At 40.6% G+C, this 20,047-nt stretch overlaps 1 protein-coding gene across 1 annotated transcript in view; it reads left to right on the plus strand.

Annotated features, from left to right (window-relative positions):
- kcnn3 (potassium intermediate/small conductance calcium-activated channel, subfamily N, member 3) overlaps positions 1 to 20,047 on the plus strand; it is a 60,095-nt gene that overhangs the window by 20,738 nt on the left and 19,310 nt on the right. Inside the window, 3 exon segments of the mRNA XM_014338025.2 lie at positions 11,679 to 11,975; positions 13,049 to 13,170; positions 15,143 to 15,284. Coding sequence (XP_014193511.1) covers positions 11,679 to 11,975; positions 13,049 to 13,170; positions 15,143 to 15,284 — 561 coding nt within the window.

Raw genomic sequence — 20,047 nt, forward strand, 5'->3', positions numbered from 1 at the left:
CACACACACACACACACACACACACACACACACACACGCACACACACACACACGAGAAGTAATGCTGTGCAAAATGAAAGGTATTGTTCAATAAAGATCTCATTTTCAGATTATGACACACTCTGCCGGTGCATTTTGTCCAGCATGTAACAGGATATTACAAGTACACACACGTACACACGTACACACGCACACACACACACAGACTCATTCATGCACACAATAACCAGCAACATTAAAACTGCCAAAACAGCTGCAGCCCATCAGAGGACTGGCACAGGACCACTCAGGGTGTACTGTGATATCTGGCACTGGGATGTTGGCAGCACATCCTTTGGGTCCTGTGGGTTGCAGGGTGGGGCATTCATTGATCGGGCTTGGTCCTGCTCATCTCCCAGCCTGGAGCTACTGGACAACACCCCGGGCTCTTCTTTAGTAATTTTTGGGGTGTGGTGAGGTGTATTTAGAAACCACTGAGTGTGCGCTTGTGCTAATGTTTAGGTACACTTCAAAGTAACATCCAGATGAATGCCACCATCCAAGGAACATAACAAAGTGATAAGTGTCATTCATCAGTGGTTTACTGTTATGGCTGATCAGTGTATATGTGGTTCAGAGTAGCTGCAGAGTCACTTGAGAGCAGGAAACTGTTTTGGGTTTAACTGGTGGTTATTATTCCACATTCATCCCCCTCACTTTCTTTTACTGCTCTCTGTTCATTTGTTCCTGTGTAAGTCTTTATTCTGCATTTCTGTTTACCACCATTAAGATGTTTCTCTTTGCCTTTCTTTCTTCCTTCTCTCTCCTCCTGCTTTTCCGTCATTATCACATTAGATCTATCTCCCTCCTTCTCTACTGAGCCTCAATCCAATTTTGTTGTTAAGTTACATATCCTCCTTCTCCCAGACAGCTCTCCTCCCTTGTTACACAGCATTCAGCTTCTCACCTATTCACCCTTCTCCTGCTGTACTTTAACACTCATCCACATTTATCTTCTTCTTTTATCTTGCCCCCTTTTCACAGTGTGTTTCGCTGCATCTTTCCTCCCTGCCTTCCTCTTTTGGAAGTTTCTCTCGTCTTCCTCCTCTTTCTGTCTTGTCTAATCTGTCAGGGGACAGCCCAAAGTAATTGTGCTCAGCATGAAACAAGGAAAAACAATCCATCTTGACTGCAGTGCAGCTCATCGGTAATCATCACAGATTACAAATATTTCCCCTTATTCGCAGCCATCAAAGGGGAAAAAAAGAGCTCTGACAGTAATAATCTTGTTGGCGAAAAGTGATAATTAATAAAATGAAGCAAGGCCACATTGTCAGCCAAATATAATGGGTGGTTTAATAGAGACCAGGATCACCTCAGTACTTGAGTCTGTTTTGATTAAGTGGTGATTTTTGTTATAAATATCCTCTACTTCGAAATACAGCTCTGCGGAGCTCAAACTGATTGTGACGACTGTATATATAATTTTAGACCATAATCATTTGTCGGTAGCACTTTATAATGTCACACTATTAAGCATTAGTAAGCTATTAGCAAGCACCTCATATCATTACTCCTCCTTAGTATTATTATTAGTAACTTTTGATATGTTTATCCATCTTTTACTGTTGCACCCTGTACACCTATAACTGCTAGTAATAATATAACTGTAAATACTACGGAGGACTGATGCTAAATAAATGATGAAATAAGCACTTGCTTATACCTTAATAGGGCTAATAGTTAGACAATAAATAAAAGCGCTACCAATTTGTCTTTTTTTGTTTTTTTTGCTTGTACATTGCTTTAAACCTCAGAAAACCTTCGCCAAAGTCTTATTACTTAATCATGGGCATACTCTATGGTTGCAACCACTGCATACTGTAATTCTAATCATGTGACATTTGCTTCCAAAAATTGGTAATTTCACTAAAATCTGTTAGTGATTTGTTTGAAAAAATGATCTGTTCATTGAGATTGGTTAATTCTCTCCAACAACAAAAAGAGGAGTTTATTATCACAACAAACTCAAAGTTACAGTCAGAAAATTACAGCTACGTGGAAAAAAAAAAGGCCATATGCAGTCCTGCTGCTGCAGTGGTCCAGCCAAAGTTCAGGCCTTAACCCAACCGAAATGCTGCGGCGTGACCTTAAAAGTGCTGCGCATAAACAAATGCCTCCAAACTTCAATGAACTGAAGCAATATTGTAAAGAAGAGTGGGCCAAAACTCCTCCACAACAATGTGAGAGACCGATAGAGTCATACAGAAAATGATTACATCAAGTTATTTTGCTAAAGGTGGTTCTACAAGCTACTGATTTATGAGGTGCGCTCAGTTTTCACAGCGCTGCACAGAATCCTGCGAAAACTTTCTTTTTTGCATGAATGTATATTGAAACTGGGGGGAAATGAGTAACAGTAACTCAGGAGGCTCAGATTTACACTGGGAGTAACCAGAACGGACAAGATTAGAAATGGGTATGTCAGTGCTCAGGTCGAGTTTGATGGGATAGTTAGAGAGCCGAGGCTGAGATGGACACGTGTAGAGGAGGGGCAGTGGATATACTGGAAAAAGAATGCTGAAGATGGAGTTTTCAGGCAGGAGGAAAAGATGAAGACAACAGAGGAGGTTTATGGATGTAGTGAGGGAGGGCACACAGAGGGTGGTGTGACAGAGAATGTAGGGATGGAGATGGAGAAGGAGTCAGATGAGCTGCTGTGTCGGCCCTTAAAGGGAGTAACAGGAAGAAGAAGACTGAATGACTTAAGTTGCCTGCTTAGCTAATTGATTCGTTATTTCAGTGTTTCGTTCAGCTGGAGCACTGGTTGGCATCTGGGTGCCGGCAGAAATAAAATAGGAGTAAGTAGGGGTTCAAGATTCAGTGTTAAGTGAAGCAGAAGTGTTTGTGTGTGTGCGTGTTGTCACTTTTGGCTTCACAGTGAAAAGTGACAGTGAAAAGAGACAAGGAGCTGACATGAGAAATGTTTGATTTGTCAGAACATTTTGTGCTCTGTCAGCTGAGCCCCGCTGACATTCCTGGGTTTGCTTCTTTTATTTTTAATTCAGCAAACTGGAATGCTACAATACCGTCCCCCTCCAAAAAAGACAAATACAAACTTTCACAAGATGCTCCTGTTGTAACTTTGATTTTTCATTACTTCACTGTATGTTTAGATGCAGTCATTGGAGTACAAATTGGCCTGTTCACCAAACTGCTAAAATACCCAAATGTTCCAATAACGTTCCAGAATTATTTCCCAGATTGCTGCTAGTTTTCACAAAAACCTTCTGTCTTATGTTTTCTCGGTTGTTATTACACACTTTATTGAGCTTGTGCACCTCAGAAATCCCCTTTTAAACCTTTAAAAATAAACAAAGAAGCATCTTAGTCTTCTTTGAATTATTAATTTTAGAAGATTTCTAAAGCTAATTCGTGAATTGTTTTTGCAGCACAGATGGGTTTGAGACCTTCAGTATTAGAGCGTGCGAACTGTATTTGAATGTCTAGATTCTGTTTTATTTATTTAAAATTCCTGACAGATGCTGGTTTAATCTTTAACATTAGTAAATTATATTAAGCTTTTACTAATTATAGACTTATGGAAGAAACTGCCTTCATTGATAAAATAATACGGGATAAATAAGGCTGTGTTTTTACCCTATATTTTTTTCATCCACGATGCTGCATTAATCTGAGTCCTTATGTCACAAAAACCTACAAATTGCTGAAATGTTGATATGATCCTCGAAAAACATGCAAATCTGTACAGTTTTCTCCTTATTTTCCTCAGTGAGGAATAATAAAGTCTCTTCTTGTTCTGATAATATCTCTGCAAAAATCTACACTTCTCAAGTGCTCTTTCAGGTGCTCATCGGTACCTCTTGCCTGATATTTCCAACTCCACTGTATGATTTGCATCAGAGCACAAGAATGGACTGCAAGTGGCCATCAGACCCTGCTGCATGGGGCTTGTTGAAGAAGTGATGACATTTTACCAGAGAGCCGTCTGGAACAAATACTTTGAGCTTCTAATGGAGCAGTTTATTCCTTCCAGTTCCAGTTCAGATGCCTGCTGGGTAGTATTGCATTAACAGCTGTGATGCGTGTTTTTTGTTGTTTGTTTTCCTTTTTGGGGTCTTTTTTGTCTTTGTAGTAGTTTTAAGACTTCTTTAGAGGGTTAGTGCACAGATTTAGCTTCTCCTGCATGTGTCAGAAAAGCATGAAACTGTCCACAGGTCATTTTTGCAAATTGTGTTATGGCCTATAGTTACATTTTAATGTTAAGTGACCTTCAGTGGATGAGGGAAAAGTGCATGTTAAATGTGTGCTGGGTACTCTGCAAGTTACCACACTGGAAATGTTTTTCTCCATTTGAACCTACATCGTGATGCCTAAATCTGGTCAAAAGTCAAATGTGTGCATACTTTTCTTTTTGTATTTTGAGCAACACTTACTGTACATGTGTGCTTCAATTACGGGGAGGAGGAACATATAAGATTGTTTAGTTCAAATAAACAATCATATATGTTGTTGTATTTCTGTCATTTTGGTTCCAAATGAATCTGTGTGAGGTCTGTTTATTTGCCTGAATTGATGTGATCCCAGTCAGTGGCTACACAAGCATGTGCTATCATAACCAGTGTTGCTGTCATTACTCCAAGAAAAGTGATGTATTACACATTACTTTTTACTGTTATAAAAATGAATGCAGTACATGACTTAATCCCTCACCAGAGAAAGTAAATTGTTAGTCAATTTGTTACATTACTTCCTCATTACTCTTTAACAGGAATTCAAATGCATTTTCACACAACCACCACAGGAATCCCAATCCTAATCAGGACACACGGTCTGTCTTTAAGTGCATCCATCTGAACACAAAGCAGTTGAAAACCAACCCAAAAAGACTGAATATGATTTGCACTGTGATTCTACTTTAGAAGCACGAATAGATAGAAATGAGGTCTACAAAGCTGCAATCTGACAGCTCATCACTGCCTTTGTTACCCATTGAAGATCAAGCTCTGGCTGCTGGGCTTGGGGTCAGTATACACTCAGATTTAACATGGTTCTTCACCACTTTATGTCAGCATGCTGCCCGTGCAGATGTTTGCAAAGAGCCAAAGCGGTGTTGTTTCTGTCCAGTTTGCACTTTACCATCGCGCACTTGTCTTTACTTGCAATAAAACTAAAAGTAATGGGGGGCAGGGTTCATATATCCACCCGTCACGCAGATAACTGAAGATCTTTTATAACAAAAGTAACAACATAATTGTGACTTGAATGTGTTTACTGAATTTAGTACGGTAACTCGTTAAATTACTGCATTACTGAAAAATGCAAAGGTATTATGGTGACTTCTTACAGCCGACACTGTTCATAATATCGACTCGTATATTGACTCGTATTAGTCGCCAGTTTCTGAAGGCTGTGTGTTGTCAAAAGTTCCAAGTTGCTTCCGAGTTCACAGTTTATGTTTGGGAACTTGATATTGTTAAAAAGTAAGCAGGCATAAGGATGAATGATAAATTCAGCAAAATTGGGTAGTATTCAAATTAATTCCTGGGCTTCAAGGAGAATTTTAAGTGGCAGTCGACACCTTCCTGTGCACCCCTGCCTCTTGCGCTTGCTTAAAGGTCCACATTCTGTTTTAAAACACCTGCTCTATTTGGCTAATGAGTAGAAAGATTTTGTTACCTACTGATCGAGGAGAAATATTCCCAAATGAATGTCACTATTTGAACCAACTCAATTACCAGAGCATTTTGACCATTTCTCCACTGAGCGAATGCCCATCAAAGGAAAACTTTTACTTTCCAGTTCTGTCACTCTCCATCTTCTCTTTCTTTATCAGTTCACGTAGGTCCCTTCTTCCCTTTTGCCTTCGTAGAGTTTCCAGAGTTTCTCCAGTTGTTCTAACATCTGCTTTTTGGCAGTTGCTGTTATTTTCCAACTTGATTTTGTGACCAGTGGTCGTTGCAGAACTTAGAAGTGGGGGTTAGAGAGAATCAATCTAGGTGCTGGTGTTGTCATTATTTTATAATAACAATCAACATTGTGCAGTCATGTGCTGGAAGTAATATTTGACAGGATAGTGCACAGATAATGTGCATTATCATGTCCGTTATTATCCTGTGAGTACAGGATTAGAAAAGAGCATATCAGAGGGACAGCTCAGGCTGGAGCTTGGAGACAAAAGGCTGAGCTGGTTTGGACATGGACAGGAAGGATCGTGGATGTATTGGACAAAGGGTGTTAAAGATGGAGCTGCGAGGCAGGAGGAAAAGAGGAAACTCTCAGAGGAGGTGAAAAGGGGTTGGTGTGACAGAGGAGGATGCTTGGAATAGGTGAGATGGAGGCAGATGATCTGCTGTGGTGACACCCACAGGAAGCAGCCAAAAGAAGAATCATTCAGTCATTTTCTTGCACGCATAACAGAAAGCTCCGTTTATTGTGCTTGCTGTCTGAAACACCTGTCTGATTACTGAAGAGTGAAGTGTATCTAAAACGCAAAACAACCAGGGTTCGGCCTCTTCGGCCTTCAGCATGAAAATCAACACTGTCCAATAATCTCACCATAGTTAATTTGTCATCCTTGACAATACGTTTCTTTAGTGAATGATTTCTATTTTTGATGATTGAGGTTGAACTTGCTTTTGTTTAACTGTAACCAGATAAAGTCAGTAAACAAACTATAGAAGATTTTTATCCCAGTGTTGTGGTTATTGAGCGTCAGCATCACCACACACCTTTAGTTTAAATTTAATAGATGCATGAGTATGGATAGAAATAATGGAGCATTACTGGAGATTTATGTACAGTAGCATTAGTCTAGCCAGTGATGAATTTTTAAAACCAAAGTTTGCAAGCATCCTTTGGCTGATTCGAAAGATAATGATAGATGATTTCAAAGGCTAAATGTTTGCTTAGAAAAAGAATATTCCAGAAAGTTTCACCTTATCTCAGCTGTGTTTGATGTGGCGTCCAGAGACTTCCATGTATTTGAAGTTCTGTTATGTGATTCACTCTGATAACTCACGAGTCGCCTCTGTTCTTCACACACGCACACACACACACACACACACACATACACACACACACACACACGCACACACACGCACATGCATCATTTTACATACCCAGCAACAAGTAAGACACTTCTCTAAAATGAAAGCATTAATTTTAGCTCATGAACTTGAAAGAAATCCAGACGTGAAAGGCAAAAATTGAATTGTTGTTGAAATTAATCAAATAGAAACGCTAAGAGAGTGTGTGAGAAAGGGATGTTTCTCCAGTCCATTAGTGCACTTTAAGCATTACAGAGCTGTACTATTCAGTTACTTTTGGAGAATTTTAGAAGCAGTCCATTGATCAAGAAGACACAAGCTTGGCACTCACAACTACTCAAATGCAGGCAGGATGGCATTAGGGTAATAAAGTGAGCAGCAGCCCTCCAAAAAGGCTGTGTCCTGTTATTTAAAGTGAAGTGCAGCCATAAGATGTCTAATAGTGGGACGGTTATTTTATGATGTCTTGCTCTCAGTTTTGGCACAATGTACATCTGCCCTTGAAACTACAACCAAGAGGTAAACTACAGCATCCACTTTAGACTCGTAACACACAGGAAGCATTTTGACCATTTACTTCTAGGAATTGTTAATTTATCACATGGGATTTGAAGCCTCTGGCCATTGCTCACATCTCAGTTTGTCTTTCGTGTATTCGCGCTGAGGAAATTCCTGGTCTCCAGACAACGCTGCTGGAAACCTCTCCTCACTCTCTCCCACTTACTGTTTTTAGACTGGTGGCAAACGAGGCAGCATCACACATGCACACATACCTTTCCTCATCTCTCGCACTTTCCAACACTTCCTTTTCACTTTGGTGAACCCTCTCCCCTTCGTTTCCTCTTTCATAGAAACAGCCACAGGGGTGTTCCCTCAGAGCTGCAATCACAGTCAGGGAAAGTGTGTTATCCTCTCTGAATATTCACGTATATCAGGGTGTGTGAATCTATTTTCTGCCTGTTCTAGGGATTTCCATGCTGTAGGACCTAGACATCCCCCCAGAGCTGTGACTGTGTGTAAGAGTATGTGTGCATGCTTTTTAGTGTACGCTCTATCATCATCTCCTTCAGTGATTAGGACTGTCTCTGCCCCAGACTGGGGTTTAGTCTTTTTTCACTCCCATGGGAAATGGAGACTTGAGGCTGATTTGCATGCAACTGTCTCTTTTTTCAGTCTTTGCTGCACTTTATAGGATCGTCTGGATGTGTGCATGTGCACGCGTATGCGTGCTTGTGTGCATGCGAGTGTGCAAAATTGTCCTTGCTTGCGCGCTTCGTAGGGTCTGACCAGTGCTGCATCTGGTTCCGTGATGAGAGACATCTGCAATCGGGGACTTAACCCGATTAGAGAGGTACGATGGCCTGGGGGGAGCAAGAAATGGTTGAGGCATGGTTGGATGGCTGAGAAGAAAAGATGGAGAGGTCACAAACTGACCAGCGGGCTACAGACGTAGCAGCTGGAGCAGGGAGTGCTTTAGGTGGAGAGTGTCCTGTCAGACCTCACACCTTCACCTGTGGAGAAATCTCAGTCTGTCTTTGGTGCTGTCATTTTTGCACATTTCTCCTTTTCCTTTTTATCCCCGTTGTCTTTTGCTGTCAGGCTTATTTTTTTCCTCTTCCTTTAACCTCCTTCTGTCCTGTCTGCTTTCCATTATATTCTTTGCCCCTTGCCCTCAGCCTGTAATGGCACAGACTTTAAATTTATCTATTTTCTCTTCATCCTCATCATTGTTACCAGGCGCTTTATGGTTTTTTTTCACTCTCTTCCTGTCTTTTTTGTCTCCTGATGGCTGTGCACACATGCATACACTTTTCCCACACTCTCTTCCCTCATCCTTTCCCTCTGTCTTGGTCATGTGGGGGCAGTGGCACTCACTCATTCCAATTGACAGATTACTTTCCTAATGGAATTTAATTATTTATCCCTTCCTCATGGCGATTTAGCCAGGAAAAGACCGACAGCAGCAGCAGCAGTGTGCGGGAGGACAGGGCAGAAGGGGAAGGCGAGGAGGGGGGGGGGAGGAGAAAGAGAGGAAGGGAGAGGTGCTCATTTCCTCCTGTGGCAAGAAACTGGATCACCTCCGTTTTGATTTGGAGAAATGTCATTCAGCGAGAAAGGGAACAGGAGTGAGGGATGGTGAAAGAAAAATGGAGGCAGAAAGACGCCAAGAAACACAAATTCATACAGAGGGAGAAAAGAATGAATGACAGGTGGCTTGTGGGCAAAACGTGTGAGTATGAATGAATATACATACATTTTACTGCATGGATAACACTCATGTGAACACGGAAAACCTGTTTTTATCACACAGGAGTTCATGACTTACACCGGATACTTATTCTAAACTTAAACACAACTATAATTACACAACTCCCAAACATGAGCCATAAACATTAAGTCTATTGCTCTAAATGGCTGGTGAGTCCCAATAATGTGACACTGTGAACAGATTTTTGTCAACTAAATCTGAGGAGTCACTCACACACAAAACCATTGCGGGGAAGGTGGGTGCTAGACAACCTGTCTGTGCTTTCGTCTCTGTACCTCTTCACTCGCTGTCGTACACACCTCAGTCTCTTTTCTTGTGTCTCCTTTTTCCGTCTTCTTGCCGCGTCTCTCCCTTCCATCTTTTTGGCTCTCTCTCTCTCTCTCTCTCCCTCTCCCTCTCTCACACACTGGGGATCCTAATTAAGCTTGGCTGCTCTTTGATGTTGTCGCCTTGGCAACAGTCACCATGACGAGGCTGGGTCTGCACACTCTCTCACCAACTCGCCCAGGCATACACAGATACACACAAGTACAGTGCACGCACACACACACACACACACACACACGCACATGCAAATACGCGCACGCACACATAGGCTGTGTGAGACCATTAAAGAGTACAGCCAGTGTTTGACCCTTGGTTCAAATGATAGCTTGAAAAATGGCTCAGGTGTGTGCGCAGGCTACATATGTGTGTATCTGTACACATGTAGTTAGCATGTGTGCATACATGTAATAGAAGTAGAACAACATGCAACCGACCGCGCTAGACGAAGGTGATGATTAATGTGGAGGTGCATGCATGTAGGTGGTTGAGAAAGCTTCAGTTCGGCTTCATCACGACAGTGACCAGGTGGCTGTGACACACATACAGCTGTCATGGCCGCTTGCTCTTTCATTTGACCTCTTGTTGTATTTGTTTTGTTTTCCTAAATAAATGTTGGTGTGGGCTAAAAGCCCTTGAGATGAATCATGTGGTAAAGAGCAATTGTTAGCACTGGCTGTTTCTCCAGGCAGTACATCAATTGGTAAACTCAGCTGACTTCCAGCGGGGGAGTTCCTCATTTCTCTCCCCATGCCCCGACCTTTCTCTTTAGTCTCTGCTTTCTGGTTCTCTCTCGCTCCTTAACCTTTTCTCCCCCCAGCAGTAATCTCTTTACAAATTTTACAATTGAGTCCTAGCATTTTGTTTTGAGAGGTGAAAAATGTATGCCAGTGCACTGCAAAATTCCAACTTATCCCAAATGCAGAGCTTCAAAAATGGTGCTTTCTTAAAAAAAAAAAATTATTTTGCGTTAACAAAAATAATCCTCAAATAAGTCAAAAGTGTCTAAAGAACAAAGAGATTTTTTGCAGTGCCCTTTCTGACCTGATATTTCCTCATTCCTATCTTTATCTCTTCATTTCCTCTGCACTTCATCCATCTCTTTCCTCCTCCGCCTTCTCCTCTCATCAACCCCACCTCCTCCTCCTCCCTAACCCCTAGCTCTTGTCAGCACCGTCTGGAGGACGGCCCCCGTAATGAAACCTGCTCTTACCACTTCCTTATAACGATGGCTTTGGTGACAATATCAAGTGTAACCACAGCAATTACAAACCCGAACGTCAACATACGAGGAGGGAAAACCGCAATTAAAGTGGCCTTCTTTATTAAACTTAAACTTTCTGGCCCACTTACACAGCTGAAAAATGTTCACACCCTACAACACAATTTTTCTAATTTTTTTTTACCAATAGTTAACAATAAAAAAAAGGATCCAAGTTTAATTTTAATGAAAAAAGTCCGCTCCGTACCATCTGCAGACTCTTGTTTATTTATTTTCCCTGCAAAAAATAAACAAATAAATCACATTCATTCAACTTAGCTTCGCTCCATATTTTTCCCCTGGTCGTCCGAGCCCCATCTGCAGTGGCTCAGTGTCCCACCGGTTTCAGAGTCATCGCTGGCATGTGCCCATGAGACCGGCTGAAATCACAGCATACTGCCCTTGTTTTTTAAATATTGTCTCTCTGATCATTAGAAACCTGTTTAGCTTAAGAGCCACTGCTCCAGATGAATCAGCATCTTTGGTTTAATTTTAGCAAGAGAAGAGTTTCAGGTTATATGAAAATGAGCCAAAGCACTGTGTGGGGACTGAATAGATTACTGATTAAATGGATGGTGTTTTCCATCTCAGGGAACACATTTATTCTGAATTGCAGGTGCGTTCTTTAATCATCAGATTAGTCAGCTGTACTGATGAGAAAAGGACCGTGCCAACCGAGCATCACGATGAAAAGTTTTCTCAGCGACACATTAAAAGAAGCGTAACTCCTTTCCCTCCCCAACTGACTATCCACATGTCCTTCCTGTCCCCGCAGCTGTTTGTCATCGACAACGGAGCAGACGACTGGCGAATCGCCATGACGATGGAGAGGGTTCTGCTAATCGCTCTGGAGCTGCTTGTTTCTGCTGTGCATCCGGTGCCTGGGGACTTTAAGTTTCAGTGGCGAGCACGGCTGGCCTTCTCGTACGCGCCTTCGCAGGCCGAGGCTGACCTGGACATGGTGCTGAGCGTGCCCATGTTCCTGCGCCTCTACCTCATTGCCAGAGTCATGCTTCTGCACAGCAAACTGTTCACCGACGCTTCCTCCAGGAGTATAGGTGCCCTCAATAAGGTCAGGAGAGTTTTAATCTTGTAGATGTTTCTCTGAGCGGTATGCCTTTAAAAGTGTGGATGTGAAAGGTTTTGCTGGAAACAGGTGATGGAGTTGTAAAGGTATTAAGGTCAAGAGTTCTCTCCTCTGAATTAAGCCTGTGTCTATGTTGTGCCTTTTATCCTTGGCCTCTTTCGCTCTAACTATCTGAAGTTCTTCCTGCCCCTTCTGTCCTTCTAGTCCAGCTGTTTCTTTTCATCTACCGCTTCAAATCCCCTTCCTGTCCTTTTGTTGTCACTGTGCTTAGAGACTTAGATCTAAGCTGTGGTGGATCTTTCATAATACAATATGAGATGAGAGTGTGAAATGGAAACAAGTTATTGCATACAGCTCAAATGGGCCATGAAGAGAAAGAACTAGAATGAAATTGCAGTATGAGTGCAGAAATATGTTGAAGTCGTGCAACAAATGGCTGATGCCAGATTTGTAATGACTTTATACGACAAACATTGCTGTAAGATCAGGAAGTAGAGATGTTGCATGTTGCAAACGTGCAAACTAGGTGGAGGAGAGCAAGTGCAGCGGGAGAGATATAGAGGAGATTTTTTTAGACGAGTAATTTAGCAGGTGGTGCGTGTATCGGTGACGGCTCTCTTCTGACCCTCAGGCAGCATCGACGTGGAGGGAAGGTGAAGCTGCCACTGAAGTGCAGCTGTAAATGACAACTCATTTATCAGCTGCTTTAGCCTTCCAGGGCTCAAGCATCAAATGATCCATCTGCCAGAAGTTGATTGTCTGCCTCTTATTGATGAATGAGCCAGAGATAAAAAAGTACACTGACACAGGCCAGTTACTCAAAGACACCGTATAACCTGACCCGAGTCAGAGGGCAAGCCCTGATCTCGACTCCAATTATAGTGGAGATTCTCTGAGTGCTGCTGCTATCAAAAGCTACTCAGAGGACTAATTAGTAAAACATCAAGTCCGCTTGGGAAACAGTGTGCAGGATAAGGATTCAGAGCAGCACAAGATTAACTCCTGGGGAAAAAAAGTGAAGCAATGTGTGTATGTGTGTGTCTCTAAATGTCTTTTAGGTCCATTTTAACACGCGGTTTGTAATGAAAACCCTTATGACGATCTGCCCTGGGACGGTGCTGCTGGTCTTCAGCATCTCTCTGTGGATCATTGCTGCCTGGACCGTACGAGTGTGTGAGAGGTTAGCACTAAAGCTGGTCCGTTTGCGATTGTGATTTGGTGTTTATTGCGTGTACATGAGCGTACATGAGTGTGAGTGTTGGACTGTGATCAGATGAGGAATTCAACTCAGAAATTAAATTCAACTGGCAGAATCTATAATCTGAGACGTCTGTGCAACATAATCCCTCTTTAGACTTCAGTTTATGAGGCTTTCTCAGCAGTTGTTCAGGCAATGGATTTGTTACTTCATTTGTCTGCTTGTCAGACTAAAAATAAAAATAAAAAATCAATATAATAGTGTCTGAAGAAAACATTCATTAACATTAATGACCCTCCAATAAGGCATTTCTAAGCAATAAACAATCTGATATTGTTACGGGACACTCGAACATAGTTTGTCAGACACTAAGGACCTAATTAAGGACTTAATAGTTGATCATTTGTCAAGAGTAAAAAAGAGATAGCAATAACAGTACAATATAGCTCTCCTCACCACAGTGTAATGAAACATTACATGAGCAAACACGGTGCCAAATCCTCATAGAGATTCATAGATTTACACGAGAATAACTAACCCACAGGTATGTTTAAGCACCCACATCAAAAATGTGTATTAAAATTCCCGAAGACATTCTGAGCTCAAATGTCCTGACCTTGGAAATATCACGTTGAATAAGCTTACTGACTTTTATTATAACAGAGATGTGACTGATGTCGCTTTTAAGTCTTTCTTTTTGATTTAAAACCATAGATGCGGCTGGTAGATCACCAACTGACATGTTATATCGCATTTTTTTGATTTAATGTAAAAATGTACACAAAATTGTGGTTTTACAGATGCAATGACTCTGAAAAGTGGACAGAGCTGGGGTTTTGTTTTTTACTGGTTTTTATGATTAGATAAGCAAGTCAAACAGTTCCTGTAATTTAATACACCAGTTGCAGATGTTTTACACATGTATAGTTGTTAACAAAGATATTAATTAACACCTAAAAGTATGCTTATAGCAGCTCAGTACAATGTGTTACAGCTTTATTTTCATTCTTTCCTATTTCACATCTCCCAAATGTGTTTTTCATGCCGTATATATATATATATATATATATATATATATATATTATATATATATATGACATGAAAAAAACATTAAGAGAAATCCATATCATACTCAATACAGCAGCAAACACATGGCAGTACAGACTGGTGATTTATCGACCGCTCTTGCATCCAGCAGACAGACGCTCAGAAATGAAACTGCTTACAAACATATCTGTTTCTCTGTTGTTATTAAAGAGCCCTAAATCCAGTTGTTCGGTTACATTTAAGAGATTGATAATAAAATTTTACAGATTATTTAATGCTTGTAATGTGCCATCAAGTGCAAAGCAAAAGGAGATGTATTCAAATGTTTTTGGAGATAAATCAAGGAAATGTAGGAAAATGTCAGCTGGTTAATAGGCTTGATTAAATGCATCACTGCCCGGCTGCTGGGGAGTCCTCGGTTGGTCCGTATCCAACTGGCAGAAACTGGCATTTTGCTTCTTTCCAAATCAAATTAATGAAGAAGAAAAAAAAGAAAAAAAAACTAAATGGCTTCGAACGGCGTCCAAGGATGTGACTTTTCAGTCTTAGAGAATAGAGAGACTTCAGAGCAAATATATCTGTTGCTAGCAAGCAAGGTTACATCTTATTATATTTCTGCTGAATAGTTTATTGAAAGAAAAACTTTGTTTCAGATCTGCACCAGGTTTGGTTGCTATGGTAACAGTGTTGCGCGTAGGGCAAGAACGATGGAGGCAAAAGATGCAGTCATGTGTTATGCGTCAGACAAAATTGCTGGAAACATTTTTTTCGGTTAGACGCCCACATTCGCAGACAGGACCAGTGGGACAGTTATTGTTTGTTTGTTTTTATTCATTATTATTATTTAGATGTTTTACTATTGACTGACTTTATCCTCTAACAATAAACATGTTTTGGTTTTTTTTAGGTATCATGATGCCCAGGATGTGACCAGTAACTTCCTGGGAGCCATGTGGCTTATCTCTATTACTTTCTTGTCTATTGGCTATGGAGACATGGTTCCTCATACTTACTGTGGCAAAGGAGTCTGTCTGCTCACGGGCATCATGGTCAGTACATTTCCTCTCCGTCCCCTCTCTCTGCTCTCCCAGTAGTGCTGTCCTCCCCTCGTTCAAAGGTCAGCAGATTAGAGCGCATGCTGTCATTTGCAAGAGAAATTCTCCCATTTGTGTAATTTGGGCAATCCTCTCTGAATTAGCCTGCATCTGTGCTTCTGTGTGTTTTGGGTGTGTAGGCGTGCAAACAAGAGCATGTTAGTGGTTTGTGTGTGTGTGTTTTTTTATGTGTGTGTGTGTGTGTGTGTTTCTATGCGTGTTATTCCCTTGTCTGTCCTCATTGCATAATGAAGGTCCTACCTTTCAGTGTGCCATGTCCTCCCACTCTCATTTTTTTCCTCTGTCGGTCTTTCATTTTTTTTTCTTTACCACTTTCCTCCTCTCTTGTGCTATCTCTCTTTTTTGTGTTTCTCCTTCTATCTTTTTTCTCACTGTCCATCTCCCCTTCCCTGAGGCCATGTATTTATTTCTATCTACCATCCATCTGTCAATGTTTAAGCTGCCGACTGATCCTCTATTTGCTTCACTTCACAGGTGTTCTTTCCTCCTTCGAACATTTCTTTCACTCTGTTTCTTTCACATCTTTGTCACTATTATTTTAACACTTCTCTGAATGAGTCGAGGCAATTTGCGTCTTTTGAAATGCAAGAAAATTTGATTTTTTTAAAATAACTCTATAACTAAATATTGCATGTTCTCAAATTAAATGTGATAAGTATGTTAACCTGTGCAGATAAGGTCAGGAAAGGAAAAATAGGGTTTAAAAATAATAATATGATTTTCTGGGAATACATTTCCCAAAGGACACAATGGTCCTCATACTTGTTGCCAGAGGAGAATACGATGACTGATAGGAGACTTTATTCAGATTAAAAGCTGGACTTCACTGTTCAGTGGTCCCTCAGCTTATTTGGGGGAATTACTGTAATTAACAGAATAGATATTCATTTTCCAAATTGGCTTTTGCCCATTATTATTGCCAAGTTCCAATTTATCACTGTGTTTCTTAGAAATCCTCAAGTAGAGGACATGAGAAAGATTGTATTAGACACTGGAAAGGTTGGTTGCCATGAACTGTAAATAATAATGTAATATGCTGTTTGTCTTCATTCATTCGTGAAAATAGAAGACATCGTTACATATAAGATTTTTCCTTGTACTTATTAAAGCAGTGTGTTCATATGAAAGAAGACAATTTAAACAAAACCAGTCCTTAGATGAATCAGGGTATAAGGTAAAACTTGATTATATGATCACAAATATAACCTCAGTATATGACATTGACATGAGTGGGTGTCATGTGAGTACAGTCATGTGAAAAAAGAAAGTTTCCATGGGAATTAGGATAGGGTGGAGGGTAGCTGCTAATCAAATGCATCTGATTACTTGATTATCAGCACGTCCGGTCACCACTATAAAGCACATATTTTTTCCAGTTTGTTGGTCTGGAGCATTCAGCTGTGTGTTAAGACAGTGCCACAATCTTCCCAGGAGTGGACATCCCAGCAAATGCGCTCCAAGGTCAGATTATGCAATGTTCTAGGGAAACAGCAAAAGCCCAAGAGCTACAGCTAAGTTTATACAGACCTCGGATAACGTGTTAAATGTTAAAGTTCATGACAGTACAATTGGAAAAAGACTGAACAAGTATGGCTTGTTTGGAAGGCTTTACTGCAGAAAGCCTCTTCTCTCAAAATAGAACATGGTAACACAGCTTAGGGTCGCAAGTTGTTTTTGAATAAACCACAAAACTTCTAAAAATGTCATTTGGACAGACAAGATGAGGCGATAGCTCATTAGGTAGAGCGTTTGCCCCACGATCGGAAGGTTCATTGGTCAAGGGGGAACCATTGTTGGCCATTAACTCCTCTGTATACCAAAGTATTACTAGAAAGCTAAAGCTTAGTCCATGCAACAACAACAATGCCCCAAATACAGCAGCAAATCTACAACAAAATAAGTGAAAAAGAAATGAATCAAGGCGTTACAATCTGTTACCCAGTCAAAGTCCAAGTGTCCTTAAGCTTGCTGTTTATAAATTAATGCAATGTTGTAAAGCAGACAAAAATGCTCCACAATGATGTAAGAGATTAATTGTCATAAAGGAAATTATTATTTTAAGTTAATACTGCTAAAGGTGACTGTAGTGTGATATCACATCACCTTTTGCTTGCTTTTATATATACACAAAATGCAAACGTTGCAGCCATTTTTGTGTCAAGGTGCCTCCAAAAGCGTGCTAAGAAGAATGTTATATTTGAAACCACAAACTAAGTCAGCAACTCCATATGACACAGCTAAACAAGCTTCAACCAAACAAGTTTCAGATATCCCAGACGAGCCCCCAAATTAGTTGAAAACAACTAGGAGTCCACGGACACGTAACACACTGTATTAATACATTAATACAGTGTGTAATAATATATATATATCAACCATCTTTGCAAAAAACACAAGTGCAAAAGTGGTCGATGTCAGATAGAAACCTGGGCAAATGGGCCCAAACATGAGCCAGCCCCCATAGTCTGAAGGACCAGGCACATCCCAATGTCTCCACTGTCAGGCAGTTGTCCACATGAGCAGACTGGGACCTCCAAGACAGTTGGAGGTGTTACACAAATAAAACAGCTGCATAAAGTGTGCAAATGCTTAGTTTGAAATATTTTAAGAGCCTTCTTTTCGTTATAGTAGTCATAAGACCACCAGGAAAAAGGATTAGAAATGTGAAATCTCTCCACTTTCTTTGAACACCTACAGCCTTTTTTTTGCCAATGCCATTTATAACAGTATTGAAGGCAGTTGAGAAGTGCCTTGAGATGTAATTTAATGACTGCTAGACGTTGGTTTGAAGAAGAAAAAAATCAAGGGAACAACTTAAAATAACTCTCACAATCCAAACTACATTTTTTCTTTTCTTTTGCATCTTCTGTAGTATGTACTTTGGTCTTTGAAGTTATCTGTTAGATTGAAAAAGTTAATTCAAATGGATTTCTTATCTCCATAAGAGCCCAAAACCTGCATGTGTATTCTTTCATCCTCACTTTGTCCACTCTCTCTGTTTCTGCCGGCTCACTGCCGCCCATTAAATGTGTGAATAAAAACACACTTACACACACATACCCCCATTTTCTGGATGAATCATCTAGTCTGTGTTTGAGAAAGAGTACTACTTTTACCGTAACACGCACACAAAAACAGACACAAAATGGGGTGCATACAAATGGTCCCAAGCCCACTGCTACAGACTCCACATCCTCCACACAACACTGACACAGAACTTGACATACACTCTGAGTACAGCTCCCACACACTCGCTCCTCTCCTGTCACACACAAACACACTCTCATCACACTCTTCACAGTGGTCAAAGTGCTTTATTTTTGTTGATCATCAGAGATGAAGTGAGGCTGCAGGTGGAAAGAGAAAGTTAAAGCATAACTATACGAGAAAGAGACCAGGTGTAGCAATGTTATGGAATTACAGGGATTGGTGGGTTGGAGGGGAGCGCAGGGCTGACAGGTTAAGGCAGAAAACTTTTATTTATTTATTTCAATTTGTTGTTGTTATTTGTTTTGGGGTTTGTTTGTTTTTTGACTGCCTAAAACTACTGTAATGAGAAATTCTCACTGTTGTTACTATGACAACACATGAAGGCCAACGGTGTTGGAATATACCACTGCCCTGAGGCTACCTGGGGGTGTGCCAGGTGTTAGTGTGTATTTGTGTGTGGTCGTGTGTTGTTGTGAGTGGGTGGATAGCAAGATGGAGGTTAGGTACACTATACCACAAATGTTGTGTACAGCATATGTGATACAGCACTTCATGTTGTACACAGGTCGTGTGTACAACATGAAGTGATTATTAAGTGTTTATTAAACTGCACTGAGAAGTAGGGCTTGGTCTATAAACAAATAAATGAATGGCAGTATAGTAAGACACAGCTGTAGTTATATGACATTTTATTATTCAAGGATTGGTTGTTGGAGAGCACTACTGTATGCATGAATAAAAATTGAATGTGCGTATGCTTTACCTATTTTTACTGTGAAATAATACAGTGGATTCCAAAAGTCGATGTTTACATGCCAGGTTTTTGTGGTGCAAAACCTTGGCATTCGATCCAATTGTAAAACAAACTGAAATCATATAGTGGGGAAATAATAATATTTTCTAATAATAACCTCTTTTCATATGTATGTATATATATATATATATATATATATATATATATATATATATATATACACATTTAAATTAATCTACAAAGGAAGCAATTTGCAGTAAGGTGCTGACCAGATATCAACTGAAGTCAATGAGATTAAGTGACGTCTAGTGAGAGCATGTGAGTCCCGAGTTGAACTTTTCTCAGCTTCTCAGTCAAGGTGACTGACTGAAGCAGCTATCAATGAGAGCAAAGGATACTGTCGATTAACATTTGACAGACTGGAAAAATACATTAGAAGGTTACCTAGGCAACTGGAGCCTAGAATCGCCACTTATGAACAACTGTCTGCAACAAATTTATGTACAACACGCTAATAACTGCTTGTATGGATGGGTTCTTTTTGGGTAGGAGTCTGAAAGTAGGGCACATCATGACTTGACAATAATTGGCAATATATTTGGCACAACTTGAGTTGCAAAGGTGCTTCAAATCTGTCAGATTACAAAGGCATCTCCTGTGCGCACCCCTCATCAGCTCATCTGGGCAGATATTTAATTGGATATTGGTTCGGGCTCTGCCATTGTACAGGGAG

The sequence above is a fragment of the Haplochromis burtoni genome, unplaced genomic scaffold, assembly GCF_018398535.1.
Source record: "Haplochromis burtoni strain Fernald_Lab_line unplaced genomic scaffold, NCSU_Asbu1 Contig_204, whole genome shotgun sequence".
Taxonomy (NCBI): Eukaryota; Metazoa; Chordata; class Actinopteri; order Cichliformes; family Cichlidae; genus Haplochromis; species Haplochromis burtoni.